The sequence below is a fragment of the Panthera tigris genome, chromosome B1 (assembly GCF_018350195.1).
Source record: "Panthera tigris isolate Pti1 chromosome B1, P.tigris_Pti1_mat1.1, whole genome shotgun sequence".
NCBI lineage: Eukaryota > Metazoa > Chordata > Mammalia > Carnivora > Felidae > Panthera > Panthera tigris.
The window spans coordinates 171,295,821-171,311,956 of record NC_056663.1 but is presented as its reverse complement, the minus strand read 5'-3'; the positions used below and the strand labels follow the sequence as shown (position 1 = coordinate 171,311,956).

General features: G+C 37.2%; 1 protein-coding gene across 4 annotated transcripts in view; it reads right to left on the bottom strand.

Moving 5' to 3' along the window:
* Positions 1-1,378: 1,378 nt before the first annotated feature.
* The window catches only part of UGDH (UDP-glucose 6-dehydrogenase), a 30,133-nt gene continuing 15,375 nt past the window's right edge, over positions 1,379-16,136 (bottom strand). For all 4 annotated transcript variants that reach the window (XM_007098878.2, XM_042984702.1, XM_042984701.1 and 1 more), the window contains 9 exons: positions 12,469-12,669; positions 12,164-12,361; positions 11,548-11,695; positions 8,008-8,102; positions 6,131-6,261; positions 5,750-5,883; positions 4,482-4,573; positions 4,262-4,372; positions 1,379-1,790 (listed from right to left, as the gene is read on the bottom strand). In XM_007098878.2, coding sequence (XP_007098940.1) covers positions 1,680-1,790; positions 4,262-4,372; positions 4,482-4,573; positions 5,750-5,883; positions 6,131-6,261; positions 8,008-8,102; positions 11,548-11,695; positions 12,164-12,361; positions 12,469-12,669 — 1,221 coding nt within the window. In that variant the 3' untranslated portion in view covers positions 1,379-1,679. The remainder of the gene's footprint in view (positions 1,791-4,261; positions 4,373-4,481; positions 4,574-5,749; positions 5,884-6,130; positions 6,262-8,007; positions 8,103-11,547; positions 11,696-12,163; positions 12,362-12,468; positions 12,670-16,136) is intronic.

Genomic DNA, 16,136 nt, shown 5'->3' with positions numbered 1-16,136 from the left:
AAGGAGCAATATTTTTCTTTTTTTTTTTAACTTTTTAAATATTTATTTATTTTGGAGAGAGAGAGACAGAGACAGAGCATGAGCAGGGGAGGGGCAGAGAGAGAGACACAGAATCTGAAACAGGCTCCAGGCTCCAAGCTGTCAGCACAGAGCCTGACGTGGGGCTCAAACTCACAAACCACGAGATCATAACCTGAGCGGAAGTCAGACAGCCAACTGACTGAGCCACCCAGGCGCCCCAGGAGTAATATTTTTCTAATGTCAGACTGTCATGACTCATTTGTTACTTGTACTATGACAGAAAATACACTCACGCAATTGTTGATACAGAATATTTTATTTATGTGTTTGCTATCTGTACAGATGTCTCTCATCTTTGTATTTGTTTCTGTATTCTAACTGAACCTCAAAATTCCTAAAGGATGAGGCTTGTATCTGTTTAACTTGATTTGTATACTCTCAGCAGAGCAGAGCATCAGATGGACATCTGGCATATTTCAATAATGATAAAGCATAAGACAAAATCAAAGTCAATAAGATACGTAATAAAAAAGCACATGGAAACATACAAAAATTCTTACTTTAGAATAATGCTATACGTAATTTGTAAAATCTACTTTTTTAAGTTCATACATGAGATTATATTGATTTTCTTATTTAAAGAAAAAGGGGAACTTCAATGAGTTATAGAACTAAAAATGCAAAATGAAGGTAACAAATATTTTTGGCTCTTGAACTAAAAAAATAATGATCAGTGAGAAAAAATGAGACATGAAGAAGAATAAACTAGACCAATACTGATATTTTCTTCATGTTAAAAAAAAAATTGCCTTTTAGTCTTATTTGGATCGATTGGAAATGAGCAGTGATGACATTCTTGGGCTAAAAAACCAACAACGCAGCTCGTTCAAACAAAAGGAGCAAAGGAACATTACCCAAACCAAACTTATAGGGTCACTTGTAACATGGAAGCATAGGAAAAATGTTCTAAGCACATCCAAAAAAGAAAGAAAAGGGAAGAAAAGAAAGAAAGAAAGAAAGAAAGAAAGAAAGAAAGAAAGAGAAAAAGAAAGGAGAGGAAAGGAGAAAGGAAGAAAGGAAGGAAGAAAAGAAAAGAAAAAAGCACAAGGCCCCATTCTATCCACTGAATTTTCCCTGTCTGTTCAGAGAGACAAGAAATGGCTTGGGAAACACCTTACCCAATTAAGCCAGAAACCTCTAAGTCTCCAGGACACTTTATGAAAGGTTAACAGGTTTAGCCCAGTAGTTTAGGACAGCAATTTCACGGTTTAAAATATATATATTTAATAACAAGTAAATAAACCAATGATCAGAAAAACTGAAGAGTGTACATGTGATATTAAAGTGCTGCCTATGGACATTTTATAAAGTAAAAAGTGTTTTAGGTTTAATCTGTATTTTACAAAGATCGACACCATTAAAACCAACATGATTATTTACCACTCATCCAATCACTGAGGTAACAAAATTACAAAAATATGTAAAAAATATTCTAGATTCATAATACCAGATATGCTAATTCCCATATAGCTAGTATAAATTTGATTAAAAAAATAGTTTTGTTTCCTTAAAAACACTTGGTTCATTTACCATTTAATATCAGATAGATATCTGCTATCCTAAAGTACCAAAAAATTTACAAATAAAAATGGCAATGACTATACTCTGGGTTTCTTGTTCGGTGGATCCTGAAGGCTAAACTTTGGAATTTCCCCCGAAGGCGCATATGGAATTCTCTTTGAAGACACCTTTTTTCCAATTGTTTCAATCTAGGGGGGAAAAGAAAGATTTTAGAAAGAAAACCTATTTTTTCCTTTTAAAATCAAAAGAGGGTCTCAAGTTTTCTGGGTTGCTATGAAAGATTTTTGGTTCCTTCTGTATTTTTCATGTTTCTAGAGTCAATCTACTCTCCACTCTCCAAATTTACAGCTAGACATTCTTACTCTTGCCATTCCCAACACCAGACCCCCTCAGATTGAGGACAGACTCACATGCCACCACTGTGTCAGCAACATGGATGAAAGCAACTAACAGACAAGATTCCAGTGCAATCAAATTCTCTCTCAAACTCTATTCTCACATCTGTTCCCTTATTCTAAAAAAATTTACATCAGCTTGAGGGACCTGGGTTGTTCAGTCAGTTGAGCAGCTGGCTTTGGCTCAGGTCATGATCTCACGGTTTGTGAGTTTGGGCCCCGCATTGGGCCCTGTTCGTGCCCTGTCTCTCTCTGCCTCTCAAAACTAAATAAGTGTTAAATAAGAATTTTTTTTTTTTAAATTTACATCAGCTGTAATAGCATAGATTTCAGGATTTCAGGCTTCAGAGTCTAAAAGGCCCCAGCTGGATTCCTGATTGATAATTGTTGTGTCAACTAAGCTCTCTAGATCTTTCTTCCTCATTTGTAAACAGTGTTACTACCACTTACTTCAACAGGTTGTGTTATGGATTAAATTAGATAAAGTGCCCAGTGCAGTGGCTGGCATACAAGTCAGCCTTCAATAAATAAGTGGTAGTCTATTTTTATTTTGCATATTACATTTTAAACTTTTCCTCATATATCTAAAATCATTAATCTTATCTTTAAAGACACTGCTTCTTTAACAATCATAAATTTAGCTCTTCTCTATAGCAAAAATATACTATACAATTTTCACAAATGTCTTTTGAATTAAAAATTAAGAGCACCTGAGTGGCTCAGTCAGTTAAGCGTCCGACTCTTGATTTTGGCTCAGGTCAAGATCTCATGGTTTGTGAGTTCGAGCCCTCCGTCGGGCTCTGTGCTGACAGTGTAGAGCCTGCTTGGGATTCTCCTCTCCCTCTCTATCTGCCTCTCCCCTGCTCATGCTCTCTCCTTCTCAAAATAAAGTAAAAAAAACTTTTTAAAATTAACTATATAATTCTGACTCAAAGGGTTTTTGCTTTGTATTAATCATTTTAGTGACTTACAAATTCCCTTTATTTAGTGATTCCATTCCTCACTTTTTCCCCATTTTTTAAAAATCCATACTCAGAAAAGTTAACTTTTATAAGAATCCAAACTTATATTACCTATCTTCTCCCTTAAATGAGTAACACAAGAATGCAAGAAAATGTGTTTACGCCTTGGAAGTAATCTTTAAAAAATAACATTGCTTCAGTTTAAGTCATGACTGGGAAAAGCAGTCATGCTGTTACTCACTAAGGAGGGGTGCAGTAGAAGAATCCCCAAGGTCCCTGATGGAATGTTAACAGACAAGGACGTCATCTGATTCTTGCTGCAAGTGAATCTCTCACGAATGAGAAATGAGCACTGAATTCTATAAGAAGGATCTTTAACAAGTCGGTGACAGGTTAAGAGAACCAGATCCAATATTCTGAACAGCAGATAAAGCCTTCTGGGTACCTTTCCAAGAATGCTGGTGCCGAGCAAATGCACAAGAGCCAGCTCTCAACACTCCCCCATCCCTGCTCTGCCCAGGGACTATGGGACTATGCTGACTACAATCTCCTGGCGTAATTCTTCACCCTCCCAACCTCCCCTCAAGCCTCCCACCCCCACGTACACACTGCTCCGAGGAAATGGAAAGTACCTCCTTATTAATACTCTTGGGACCCTTGGTAAAATTGAAATAGATGCAACATAAAGGTACTGTTCAGGTTTCTGTCAGCTCTCTAAACACTCCATTTAGGTAGCAAACTTTGAATTAAAAAAGGGCCAGTCCCACTAAAGCTCCCATACTTCTCGCTCAGACCTCTCAGGCGCTAGAACAGTGCTGAGCACTCAAAAGGTATAGGATCCTATGCAATATGTGACAACTACACTGCATTTTGCAGTTTTCAAAACATCCAGATAGGAATAAGTGGCCTGGCCCCTGAGGGTGTCAGTGTGGTGCAGATAGTTCATCAGAGCAGCGTGGGTGGCTCTGGGAAGAAAAAAAAATTCTTTTAAATTGTATATTTTCTTACTTGATCTTTATATGAAGTAAGACAAGGTACATTCTATCCCTATGTAATAGATAACTACTGACTCCTAGATACCATGTAAGGAAGACCAATACTGAATGATCTTGAGATTACAAATTAAGGAGGGAGTGGAGTAATTACACAAATCGCATAGAGATTTTCCAGAGAACTGACATGTTGCCCCCATGTTATGTTATTGCTAAAGAAGGGAATATTAAAATTCTACAACTCAAACCCACTAAAAAGCAAATGACCAAACAAACAAAACAAAACTGGTCCAGGATCATAATTAATTACCTGGAAGCCAATGGTTTGTAGTTCGTTGTGGAGCCCATCCAAGACACGTCGTCCATCAAAGATAAAGGCTGGCTTCAGCATTTTTTTATGAATGCGTTCATAATCCAATTCCTATAAAGACAGAAATGAAACAATTAGAACATATACATGAACACATACTCAACCCCTACTGATACCAGAATACTTCTAAAATTTTCTTTCATAGTACTTGTCACCTCACCTTAAACATGTCCCACTCAGTGCAAATAACCACAGCATGGGCACCATCACATGCTTCATATGGATCCTTGGAAATGGTCACGAGCCGGGACACTATAACAACAGCAACAAAAAATTGGCAATAAGAAGGGAATTATTTGAAATTACGCATTTTAATACTAGGGTTACTAGGAAGGTCTGACAGAAGTGAAATAGTCTGGTTGAAGTGAGAATGAGAGTAATGGGGGGGGGGGGGTGAGGGCGGCGCCTGGAGCACCTGAACCTTACCCTAGAAGCATCTCCTTGGAACATCTGGGGCTTCTTAGGGTATGTTGGAAAAATCATCAGACCAACACACAGCTAATAAAATCAAAGTTGATAGAACAATGTCTAAGAGTTTAATTTTAGAGAAATGAGGCAGAAAAGAAGGGCTACCAATGATAAAAACAGAACAACCATGGAAGCAGCACAAATGTCCATCAACAGATGAATAGATAAGGAAGCTGTACCATACACACACACGCACGCACACACACATATATACACATACACACATACATATGCATACAGCAGAATAATACTCAGCCATCAAAAAGAATGAAATCTTGCCATTTGCAATGACATGGATGGAGCTAGGGAGTACAATGCTAAGTAAAGTAAGTCAGTCAGAGAAAGACAAATACCATGTGACTTCACTCATATGTGTAATTTAAGAAACCAAACAAATAAAGGAAAAAAAGGGAGAGAGAGAGAAAGACAAACTAAGAAACAGTCTTAACTATAGAGAACAAACCAGAGGGGCAGGTGGGGGGAATGGGTGAAATAGATAAAGGGGATTTAGACTGCACTTTATCACAAAGAGCACTGAGTAATGTATGGAATTGTTGAATCACTATATTGTACATATGAAACTAATACAACATTAACCATACTGGAATTTTTTTTTAAGTTTATTTATTTTGAGAGAGAGAGAGAGAGAGAGAGAGAGAGAGAGAGAGAGAGAGCCAGGGGGAGGGACAGAGAAACAGGGAGAGAGAGAATCCCAAGCAGGCTCTGTACTGTCAGCATGGAGCCTGATGCAAGGCTTGATCCCATGAACTGTTGAGGCCATGACCTGAATCAAAATCAAGAGTTGGATGCCTAACTGAGCCACCCAGGCACCCCTAAAAAAATTTTTTTAATGCAGCATTTCATTAAGAAACAAAAACAAAAACAGAACCACCAAAGGTTTCTAGAGAACAAACAAGTTTTAGGCCCATATTCAGTGATTCATAAGACTCAAAGCCTTACCTTGGTCATCCTCTGAAACTCCTGGGTGAGAAAGATCCACAACTATTTGTTCCCTTGGTACTTTTGGATCATATATATGGAGATGTGCGCCTTCATCCATCAAATATTTGCTGATATATATGCTAGAAGATTCTCTAAAGGAAAAAACATCAGTATTGCTAGGGAGTATAATGAAACAAAATGGCATATATTCTAATACCTAAGGAGTTTGTAGAGGGAAAATTCTATTTCTTGTGAGGATACAGATGTTCACTTTACTTTTATTCTTTATACTATATATATGCACATATATTTCACACACACACATCCACTATCAAAAATCAAAATAAGATGAGCAGTTAGTACTCTCAAAGGGGTTGAAATATTTTTAAGAACTGGTACCTCGTATCACCGGTGTCCTTTTTGAATGCAAATCCCAAAATAGCTATCTTCTTATCAGTTACTGTATTAAACAGACTGTCTATAATCCGGGAAGCAAATCTCCTTCTCTGGTAGTCATTCATATCTATGACCTGAAATTACATGTACAATTATACAATGTAAACATGTACAATTAGTGCAGTTAAAAGAGGTGAAGCCTATGCCACACACTGCTCACAGTTTTATAGTACTATTGTATGAATACCAGCCTCATAAAGTAACAGGAGGCAAAGATTAAACAACCTCTTCAGTATCTATTAAAACTTAAAAAAAAAAAAAAAAAAAAGAATTACCATCCCACACTTAAAGTCATCCTGAAAATTTTTAGGATTGGCTTCCATGCACCAACCTCAGATGGGATGGATGTAAAGATGAGGAGCACAGTTAAGTTTCAACCCCATTTGAGATCCAGCTATAATAGCTGAAAAAAGGCACAGAGAAAACAGAGTTCTCCTTTGCCAACTTCTCCAAACCCTATGGAAGCAAGGCTGTAAGCAATCAAATCCCAAAGCCCCACCACCACCCTTGCCATATACGCTTACCCCTCACCGAAACTGAGTGGAAGTAGAAAGTGAGCAGAAAACAGTTGAACAATGCAGAGTTATAGCTTCCTCTTGATAAAGCATAGCACTCCTAACCCTTGGCTAAGTTTTTAACTAAATATTTTAAGAATAAAAGTCTCTGCTCGCCTAACCCTTTACTCTCCTAAGAGTCTATAAACAAGACTTCAGGAGCACCTGGGTGGCTCAGTGGGTTGAGTGTCTGACTTCTGTTCATGTCGTGATCTCACGGTTCATGGGTTCGAGCCCCATACGGGCTCTCTGCATCAGCACAGAGCCCACTTTGGATCTTTTGTCTCCCTCTCTCTCTGCCCCTTCCCCGCTCACACTCGCTCTCTCCATCTCTCAAAAAAAAAAAAATAATAAACATTTTAAAAAAAGTAAAAATAAATAAACAAGACTTCCTATTGGTGGCTAGTATATAAGGAAAGAGACTAGTTTTTATGTGTTTTTTTTTTTTTTAAGGCACTGAATTTCTAGGGGCTGTCTCAAAACCTGAGAGCTCGTGAAATGAGCCCAGAGTGTTGGAAAATCAAGACTTTATCTGCATTTCGCCATGATGGACAGGAAGCTAAAGTCATCATGCTGGATTGAATGAAACAAACTTTTACATTGTACATTTTCCTTAAAAATGTACATTTCCTTATACTGTCACCCACTGCTGAAATCTAAAAAACTACAGAGTTGCAGAAAAAATATTTGGGAAAGATATGTATACCGGCTGGTATCTTGGACATATTACTTAACGTCTCTAAGCCTCAGTTTCCTCACCTAGAAGTGGGGAATATTAGTGATGAGGACTAAATGAAATATGCAAAGTACCTAAGAAAGTGCCTGGCACAGGGAAAGCACTCAATTAATGTGAACTCTATTTTCAGTTTGGGAAGGGTCTTTAATTTTAGCTCTGTGAATCTCAAAGGGACAAAACAAATATCAACACACACAAACCACCTTGAAAGCATTACAATACAGGTTCTTCCTTTGTTATGATTGTCTGCCTTTTAGGATAGAGAAGAGTTGTAATTAATAGTTCTTGCTTTACCCTGAGAGCAAATGTGTTATAAAACTAGAAGACAGATAGTTTATCAGAAATTTCCATCAGAGTTGATTAGCAAAAAAGACAAAAACACAGAAGCCCAATAAGTAAACCTAAAAATAAAGAAACTGAATATAATGTTTGAGTTCCTGGAATAAATAAATTCTGTCAAAAACATCTCACAAAGGGTGACATGTTTTAATCAGAAGTTAAGCAAAAGTTGTGACTAGAAAGATTGATACCTGCTGCCAATACCGAGCTACTTCAGGCAAATTCAGAGCCTCACAGAGATAAACCAAATTCAGAACATCTTTCTGAAAGCAGCTTCCACCAAAACCTGAAGAAAAAAGTGACAGTATTTTTATTTAAGAACCACAACTGAATCATGTGACAAATCTGTCACACTAAATCAGAGGGCCTAAGCTAGAATTTTTTTTTTTCTTTAAGTAAACTCCACCCCACACATGGGGCTCAAACTCACAACCCCGAGATCAAGAGTTGCATGCTCTACTGTATTAGAGTTGCATGCTCTACTGTGCCAGTCAGGTGACCCTATGCTAGGATTTCTAATAATAAAATTTAGATGTTGGAAAGTTATTGGGTTTAAATAATGTGTGAAATTTGCAAGCAACTAATCAACTCTATAAATAATTTCTAGATAATCTTCTAGTAAATGTTTCATTATGGCTACATTTTCTATGTTATTCCTTATTCATCTGGTATCACTGCCCCACCTCTCTTAGTTTAGCACTTAGTTTAGCACAGGGCTGGTAAAGTTTTATGGGACAAATTGTAAATATTTTAGCCTTTGTGGGCCACATAATCTCTGGCACAAATATTCAACTCTGCCTTTGTAGCTCAAAAGCAGTCACAGACAATATGTAATAAAATTGGCATGGCTGTGTTCCAATACAACTTTATTTATAAAACAAGCTGGGGACCAATTTTAGCCTGAAGACAATAGTTTGCCCACCCTGTTCTAATACAATTCAATATACAGTAAGGATTGGCAATGTGCTTTGGAGTCCAAAACACCTAGCCACTCACTAGCTGTGTGACTTACAGCAAGTCGTGAAAATTTCCCTGATCCCTAACCATCTCTATAAAGGACATACCAGCACCTTCTTGACAGGCTATAAGGATTAATAAATGAGATATATAAAGTACTAGTTCAGAACTTGTTGCATAATAGACCTTCAATAAATAGTAGCTATTTTTTTTTAAATGGTAGCTTAAAGAGAATACTAAAAAGATAGAAAAGGGCAGGGAAACCAGAATTGGGAAATGGCATTAGGCCCCAGAAACACATGAAGGGCTGCCTATGGCCTAATCTATAAAACTCTATTTACCCTTAGATCAACCATGTTAACTTATATCCAAAAACACAACCAATTCTCATTATCTACTAGTTACATTCTACAAAAATGCCACAAATGTGGAATTAATGAATACTAAAGCATTGTTCCTAGGCAAAATAAAGAGTTAGGTTCCTGTGAGCTTATGGTCACATTTCACCAACAAATTGATACATAATCATTTTACTTTTATTAAAAATTTATTTTATTTTATTATACTTAGACTTTTTAATGTTTTTATTTTTTTTGATTTTCAATTTTAATTCCAGCATAGTATATATACAGTGTTATGTTAGTTTCAGGTCTACAATACAGTGATTCAACAATTCTACACATTACTCACTGTCCATCATGGTAAGTGTAGTCTTAATCCCCTTCATCTATTTCACCCCATCCACTTCCCCTCTGGCAGCCATAAGTATGTTCTCTATAGTTAAGAGTCTGTTTCTTGGTTTGTCTCTTTTCTCTTTTGTTTGTTTTATTTCTTAAATTCCACATATGAGTGAAATCTTATGGTATTTATCTTTCCTTAACTGACTTATTTCACTTAGCATAATACTCTCTAGATTCATTCATGTTGTTGCAAATAGCAAGAGTTCATTCTTTTCTATGGCTGAGTAATATTCCACTGTGTATATGTATATATATGTATGTGTGTGTATATATATAGTGTGTGTGTGTGTATATATATATGTATATACATATATATACATATACATACACACACACACACACACACACACACACACACATATGTATATGCCCATTGATAGATTAATGGATAAGGAAGATGTGGTGTGTATATGTATATATACACATATATATATATGGGTTGCCGCCATATCTTGCCTAGTGTAAATAATGCTGCAATAAACAATAGGGGTCGATATATCTTTTTGAATTAGTGTTTCTGTATTCTTTGGGTAAATACCCAGTAGTGGAATTACTGGATCACATGATAATTCTATTTTTAATTTTTGAGGAATCTCCATATATTGTTTTCCACACTGGCTGCAATAGTTTTTATTCCCCCCAACAGTGCACGAGTGTTCCTTTTCCTCTGTATCATTGCCAACATTTGTTGTTTCTTGTATTTTTTAGTTTAGCTATTCTGACAGGTGTGAGGTGATATGTCATTACGGTTTTGATTTGCATTTCTCTGATGATGAGTGATACGGGGCATCTTTCCATGTGTCTGTTTGCCATCTGTATGTCTTCTTTGGAGAAATGTCTGCTCATGTCTTCTGCCTCCCCCTTTTAAGTAAGCTCTATACCCAAAATGGGGCTCAAACTCATTACCCTGAGATTAAGAGTTGCATGCTCTACCAACTGAGCCAGCCCAGTGTCCCTGTTCTTGCCCTTATGAGTTTAAAGACACTTTATTTAATATATATTATTGATTCATTAATATTAAATTCATAGCCAACAGCACTATAACTCATGCCTGAATAAAGCTTATCTAACCACAGTATTTTCTCTGTGAGGTACATCAGAGTCTCCTGGCACTTCAAAACACTAGGCAGCACTTTGCAATATGCCTGAGGGCCATTTAGAAAAGTGAAACCACCAATAAAAAGCACAAAAATGTAAAAAATGTGACACTAAATAGACCACAAAAAAAGCACTTGTTTACAGAATGGGAGCTGAAACAAGAGCACTGCCTTATGCAACTTCAGCTGGAAATGTCTGTGTTGGGTGACTCAAATTTTTTGCTGCTGTGTTGTGTCTGCAAACGACCGTGAAAGCACTAGGAGCACTGATCTTGGGATTAAAAATAAATTTTAGCAAATAGGATAATTCAGAAGTACAGAACTGGCAACTAATAAGGACCGACTTACTTCACCCAGGCCACATTTCCAAAAGTATATTAGTAGGCAAAGTAAATGATAGGAAATTTGTTTCCTGTTTGCTTCAGTAAGGTATTGAGTTATTTCCTATGTGGTCTCTGGAACTTACTCTTCCTAAATGTTCGAACTGAATACCAATTAATGCTCCTATAACAGTGAACTCTGTTTATCCTCCTAATCAATCAGTAATTATTAAACAATATAAGTTAAATTATTGCTGCACTTGGGAAGTTCCAGATAGGTTGAAGATGTCACATGAATAACAGAATCATTATTTTGAGGGCATCAAGTTAAACAAAGATTTCTTTGGGGCGCCTGGGTGGCTCAGTTGGTTAAACGTCCAACTTCGGCTCAGATCACGATCTCACAGTTTGTGAGTCTGAGTCCCTCCTTGATCTCTGTGCTGTCAGCACACAGCCTGCTTCTGATCCTCTGTCTCCCTCTCTCTCTACCCCTCCCCACACACTCTCTCTCTCTCTCTCAAAAATAAATAAATATTAAAAAAAAAAAAAAGACTTCCTTAAAGTTAGAGACCCAGCTAAATGAACCTATTTTATGTACAGAAAAATTTTCAATTTACCAACACTGGCTTTCAGAAACTTATTTCCAATTCTCTGGTCCATTCCAATGGCTGTTGCCACCTCTTCTACATCAGCCCCTGTTGCTTCACAGAGGGCACTTATAGAGTTAATACTGCTGATCCTCTGGGCAAGAAAAGCATTTGCTGCCTTCGGGGGGGAAAAAAAGGAAAAGTACAATGAGTTAAAATGGCAATTTTAAATGTCTGGATTATATTTCACTGAGTTGATACAAACTACTGAGGGAGATATAAAAGTTACTGATGGCCTCAATTTGAGGAGGCTATGAATGGGTTGGTAAAGGAAAATGTTTTAAATTCGAGAAGAAAGATGATTAAGAACGGGAGTCAAAAAGGGAAAGAGTGATTTTTAAGACTACAATTTTAATGAACCCTTAATTTTATGTTATATTTTATTAAAATTTAGCACTTTCCAAAATATTTTATACCCCAATATTTGATTTCCCTTGTGAAAATTATTTCATAATGGACAAGAATATTGTCTTCAAAAGCATACCTTTTATTTAATATTAAGAAAGTACCTGTGTGGCTTATCAGGCTTAAGAGAAATAAGTCCTTGGCTTTAAATTAAATGGAGAATTGAATGCTCTATACCAACCAGTTTGGAAAGTTCTGAAGACCAAGTATTAGTGGTGAGGATCTTTTCTCTGGGAACCCAGTGCTCATACACAGCACACAGTGCCTGCACAGCTCTCTGGCCCTCTGGCGTTTCATCCCCTCCAATCAGTACTCTGTCTGGGTTCTTCAGGTCCTTGATGGCTGTTCCTTCCGCCAAGAACTCAGGGTTGGACAGTACCTAGAATCCCAATGCAAAGCAAAGTTGTAAGCCTAGAATTAACCATGGGCAACTATAAGCAGCAATATTTACATAGTATCAGGTTCTAACGCTTCCTTTTTTTATACCTGTAAATTCAAGTTGGGTTTTGTGTTTGCATCAAATATTCGACGAATACTTTCTGCTGCCCTCACTGGAACTGTGCTTTTCTCAGTCACAATTTTGTACCCATGTGAGTTTTGCACAATGCGCCTGGCACAAGCCTCAATATACTTCAGATCTGCCGCACGGCCTTTCCCCATTCCATAGGTTTTGGTTGGAGTGTTCACCTGATGAAAGCATATGGGATTAAGAACAAAGTATCTGTGAGATATTCACTGATTTCGAGATAAACCCTGAATCATCAATTAACTAGTTAAATGCGAAGTTAACATCATTAGCTTTAATTTAACCCTCTATTAATTCCATAGAAATAATACATTTTATAAATATAATCACCAGACAGAACAGCCTGAAGCATCAACTCATTCAATAAATTTTTGTTGATAAGCTACTATATAGTGACAGATATCAGGGAAGGCAGGTTGCAAGCTAAGCCCTGGAGACATAAAGATGAATGAGACTGTTCTTGTCCTAAAGGAGTTCCCAATCTGAAATGAAATGTAAGTTTTCTTTCCTCTCTTTATTGTACGTAATAAATTATTATCCTGGTCTTTATTTTATTTTATTTTATTTTATTTTTTAATGCTTTGTTTTAAATTTATTTTTGAGAGAGAGAGAGAGAGAGAGAGAGAGAGAAAGAGCACGCAAGTTGGGGAGGGGCAGAGACAGAGGGAGAACAGAGGATCTCAAGCAGGCTCTGCACTGCCCAGCAGAGAGCCTGATTGTGGGGCTTGAACTCACAAACTATGAGATCATGACATGAGCTGAAGTCAGACGCCCAACCGACTGAGCCACTAGGCACCACTATTATCCTGGTCTTTGTTTTTTAATTTAAAAAATTTTATTATTTATTTTTATAATTTACATCCAAGTTAGTTAACATATAGTGTAATAATGATTTCAGGAATAGAATTTAGTGATTCATCATGTACATACAATACCCAGTTCTCATCCCAACAAATATCCTCCTCAATGTCCCTTGCCCGTTTAGCCCATCTCCCCCCCAACAACCTGCCAGCAACCCTCAGTTTGTTCTCTGTATTTAAGTCTCTTATGTTTTGTTCCCCTCCCTGTTTTTATATTATTTTTGCTTCCCTTCCCTTATGTTCATCTGTTTTGTGTCTTAAATTCCACATATGAGTGAAGTCATATGATATTTGTCTTTCTCTGACTCCTTTCACTTAGCATAATACACTCTAGTTCCATCCACATAGTTGCAAATGACAAGATTTCATTCTTTTTTATTGCTGAGTAATATTCCATTGTATATATATACCACATCTTCTTTATCCATTCATCCATCGATAGACATTTGGGCTCCTTCCATACTTTGGCTATTGTTGATAGTGCTGCTATAAACATTGGGGTGCATATGCCCCTCTGAAACAGCACTCCTGTATCCTTTGTATAAATACCCAACAGTGCAATTGCTGGGTCACAGGGTAATTCTATTTTTAGTTTTTTGAGGAACCTCCATACTGTTTTCCAGAGTGGCTGTACCAGTTTGCATTCACACCAGCAGTGCAAAAGGGTTCCTCTCTCTCTGCATCCTTGCCAACATCTGTTGTTGCCTGTTAATTTTAGCCATTCTGACAGGTGTGAGGTGGTGGTATCTCACCATGGTTTTAATATGTATTTCCCTGATGATGAGTAATTTTGAAAAATTTTTCATGTGCCTGTTAGCCATCTGAATGTCTTCTTTGGAAAAGTGCCTATTCATATCTTTTGCCCATTTCTTCACTGGATTATTTGTTTTTTGGGTGTTGAGTTTGATAAGTTCTTTATAGATTTTGGATACCATTTTCCTAGTCTTTTAAACCAAATTTTATTTTTAATTAAAAAAAATTTTAAAGTTTATTCATTCATTTTCACAGAGAGAGAGCACAAGCAGGGGAGTGGCAGAAGGAGAGAGAGATTCCCAAGCAGGCCCCACATTGCCAGCATAGAGCCTGACTTGCGGCAGAAGCCACGAACTGCAAGTTCATGATCTGAACTGAAATCAAGAATTGGTTGCTCAACCAACTAAGCCACCCAGGTGCCCCAAAACCAAATTTTAAGTTCCTTTTCTATCCTCCTTGTTTATAAACCTATATCCATAGCTTTTTACAAATATTTGCAATATCATTCACAAATGTTTTCTTGGCTCATTAAAGCTAGACATTATCTAGCACCTTTAGGATTTCCAATACTATAATAGAAAGAAAAATAAACCATGTGACTGGGAGTCTAGGCATTTACTTTTGGCTTAGCTAAACCATGTAACCTTAGAGACATGTGGCTGCCTTTACTTCAATTACCTCATTGGAAAATGAAGATACTATGCTCTCTCTAAAATCTAGCAAGTGGGTTTTTATAATGCTTTGGTAAAAATCAAAGCACTCTGAAAAGGCTAAAATTCTATATAGGAATAGTTTTTGAACCAGTAGTAAGTATACCAATTCTTTTCTCTTGACAAGCTTATAACCTAATGGGAGACTAAATAAAGGAAGCAAGCCAAAACAAATAAAAACTTGAAAGTTGTGTGGAGGTGTGAAAAGCAGGAGAACGAAAGTTGTTTATATGCATGGAATGACTTAGGAAAAGCCTGAGACGTGGAAGTCAGGGTGCACCAGAGTATGGAAGAGCCAAGACAGCTAACAGGATAAGATGGAACATGCTAAAGATGAGAGAAGATCAAACAGCTTTCCCTGGCAAGGTGCTCTGGAGATGACAACTGAAAACTGATTCATATGAAACTATTCCTACCTGGAATCTGTCTAAAAATAACATGGGGTAGGAGGCAAAGGAGAGAAGTAGCAAACAAAACAAGATCAGCCATGGTAACTGCTGACAATGGGCAAAGGGTAAATAGGGGTTCATAATATTATTGTCTTCATCTTTTGTATAAATTTGATATTTTCTACAATGAAAAGTATACAACAAATAAATTTTTAAAAGCTGATCCAGAGAATGATGGGAACTCAATGTGAGTTATACAGTAATAAATTACCATAATGGGTATATACAGTAACAGCTTGCAAAGATTCAGGACAGCTCAGGCTAGATCTGCAGAGGCAAGTATAAATTAGCTATCTGGCCAGACTACCCCCTAAGGTGGATTCTATTGCTTGAGAATATTCTTTCTGAATATTTTTTACAGAAAATGCCCCTACTCTCACTCGAGGCTCTAGTTATCCTAAAGTTGGACTAACATAACTTCTTTTTTAAAAAGATTTTTTTAATGTTTATTTATTTGAGAGAGAGGGAGGAAGGGAGGGAGCAGGGGAGGGGAAGAGAGAGAAGGAGACACAGAATCTGAAGCAGGACCCAGGCTCTGAGCTGTCAGCACAGAGCCCAACACAGGGCTCAAACTCACTAACCACGAGATCATGACTTGAGCTGAAGTCGGATACTTAACTGACTAGCCACCCAGGTGCCCCAAGGATAACTTCTTAATTTTATCCAAGTACCTAGCTACTCCAAAATCTTTTCTCATTTTCTATGCCTCTACCCTAACCTTCTGTAAGCTTAAGTAGTAGATAGGTAGGCAAGTCACAGAAGGTGACACCAATTTCTCTGAAGTAATTAATGCCAAAAAAGAGATTTAATTCATAAGTTTTACCACAGGCTTCATTACTACTTTCTTCTGGAGTTA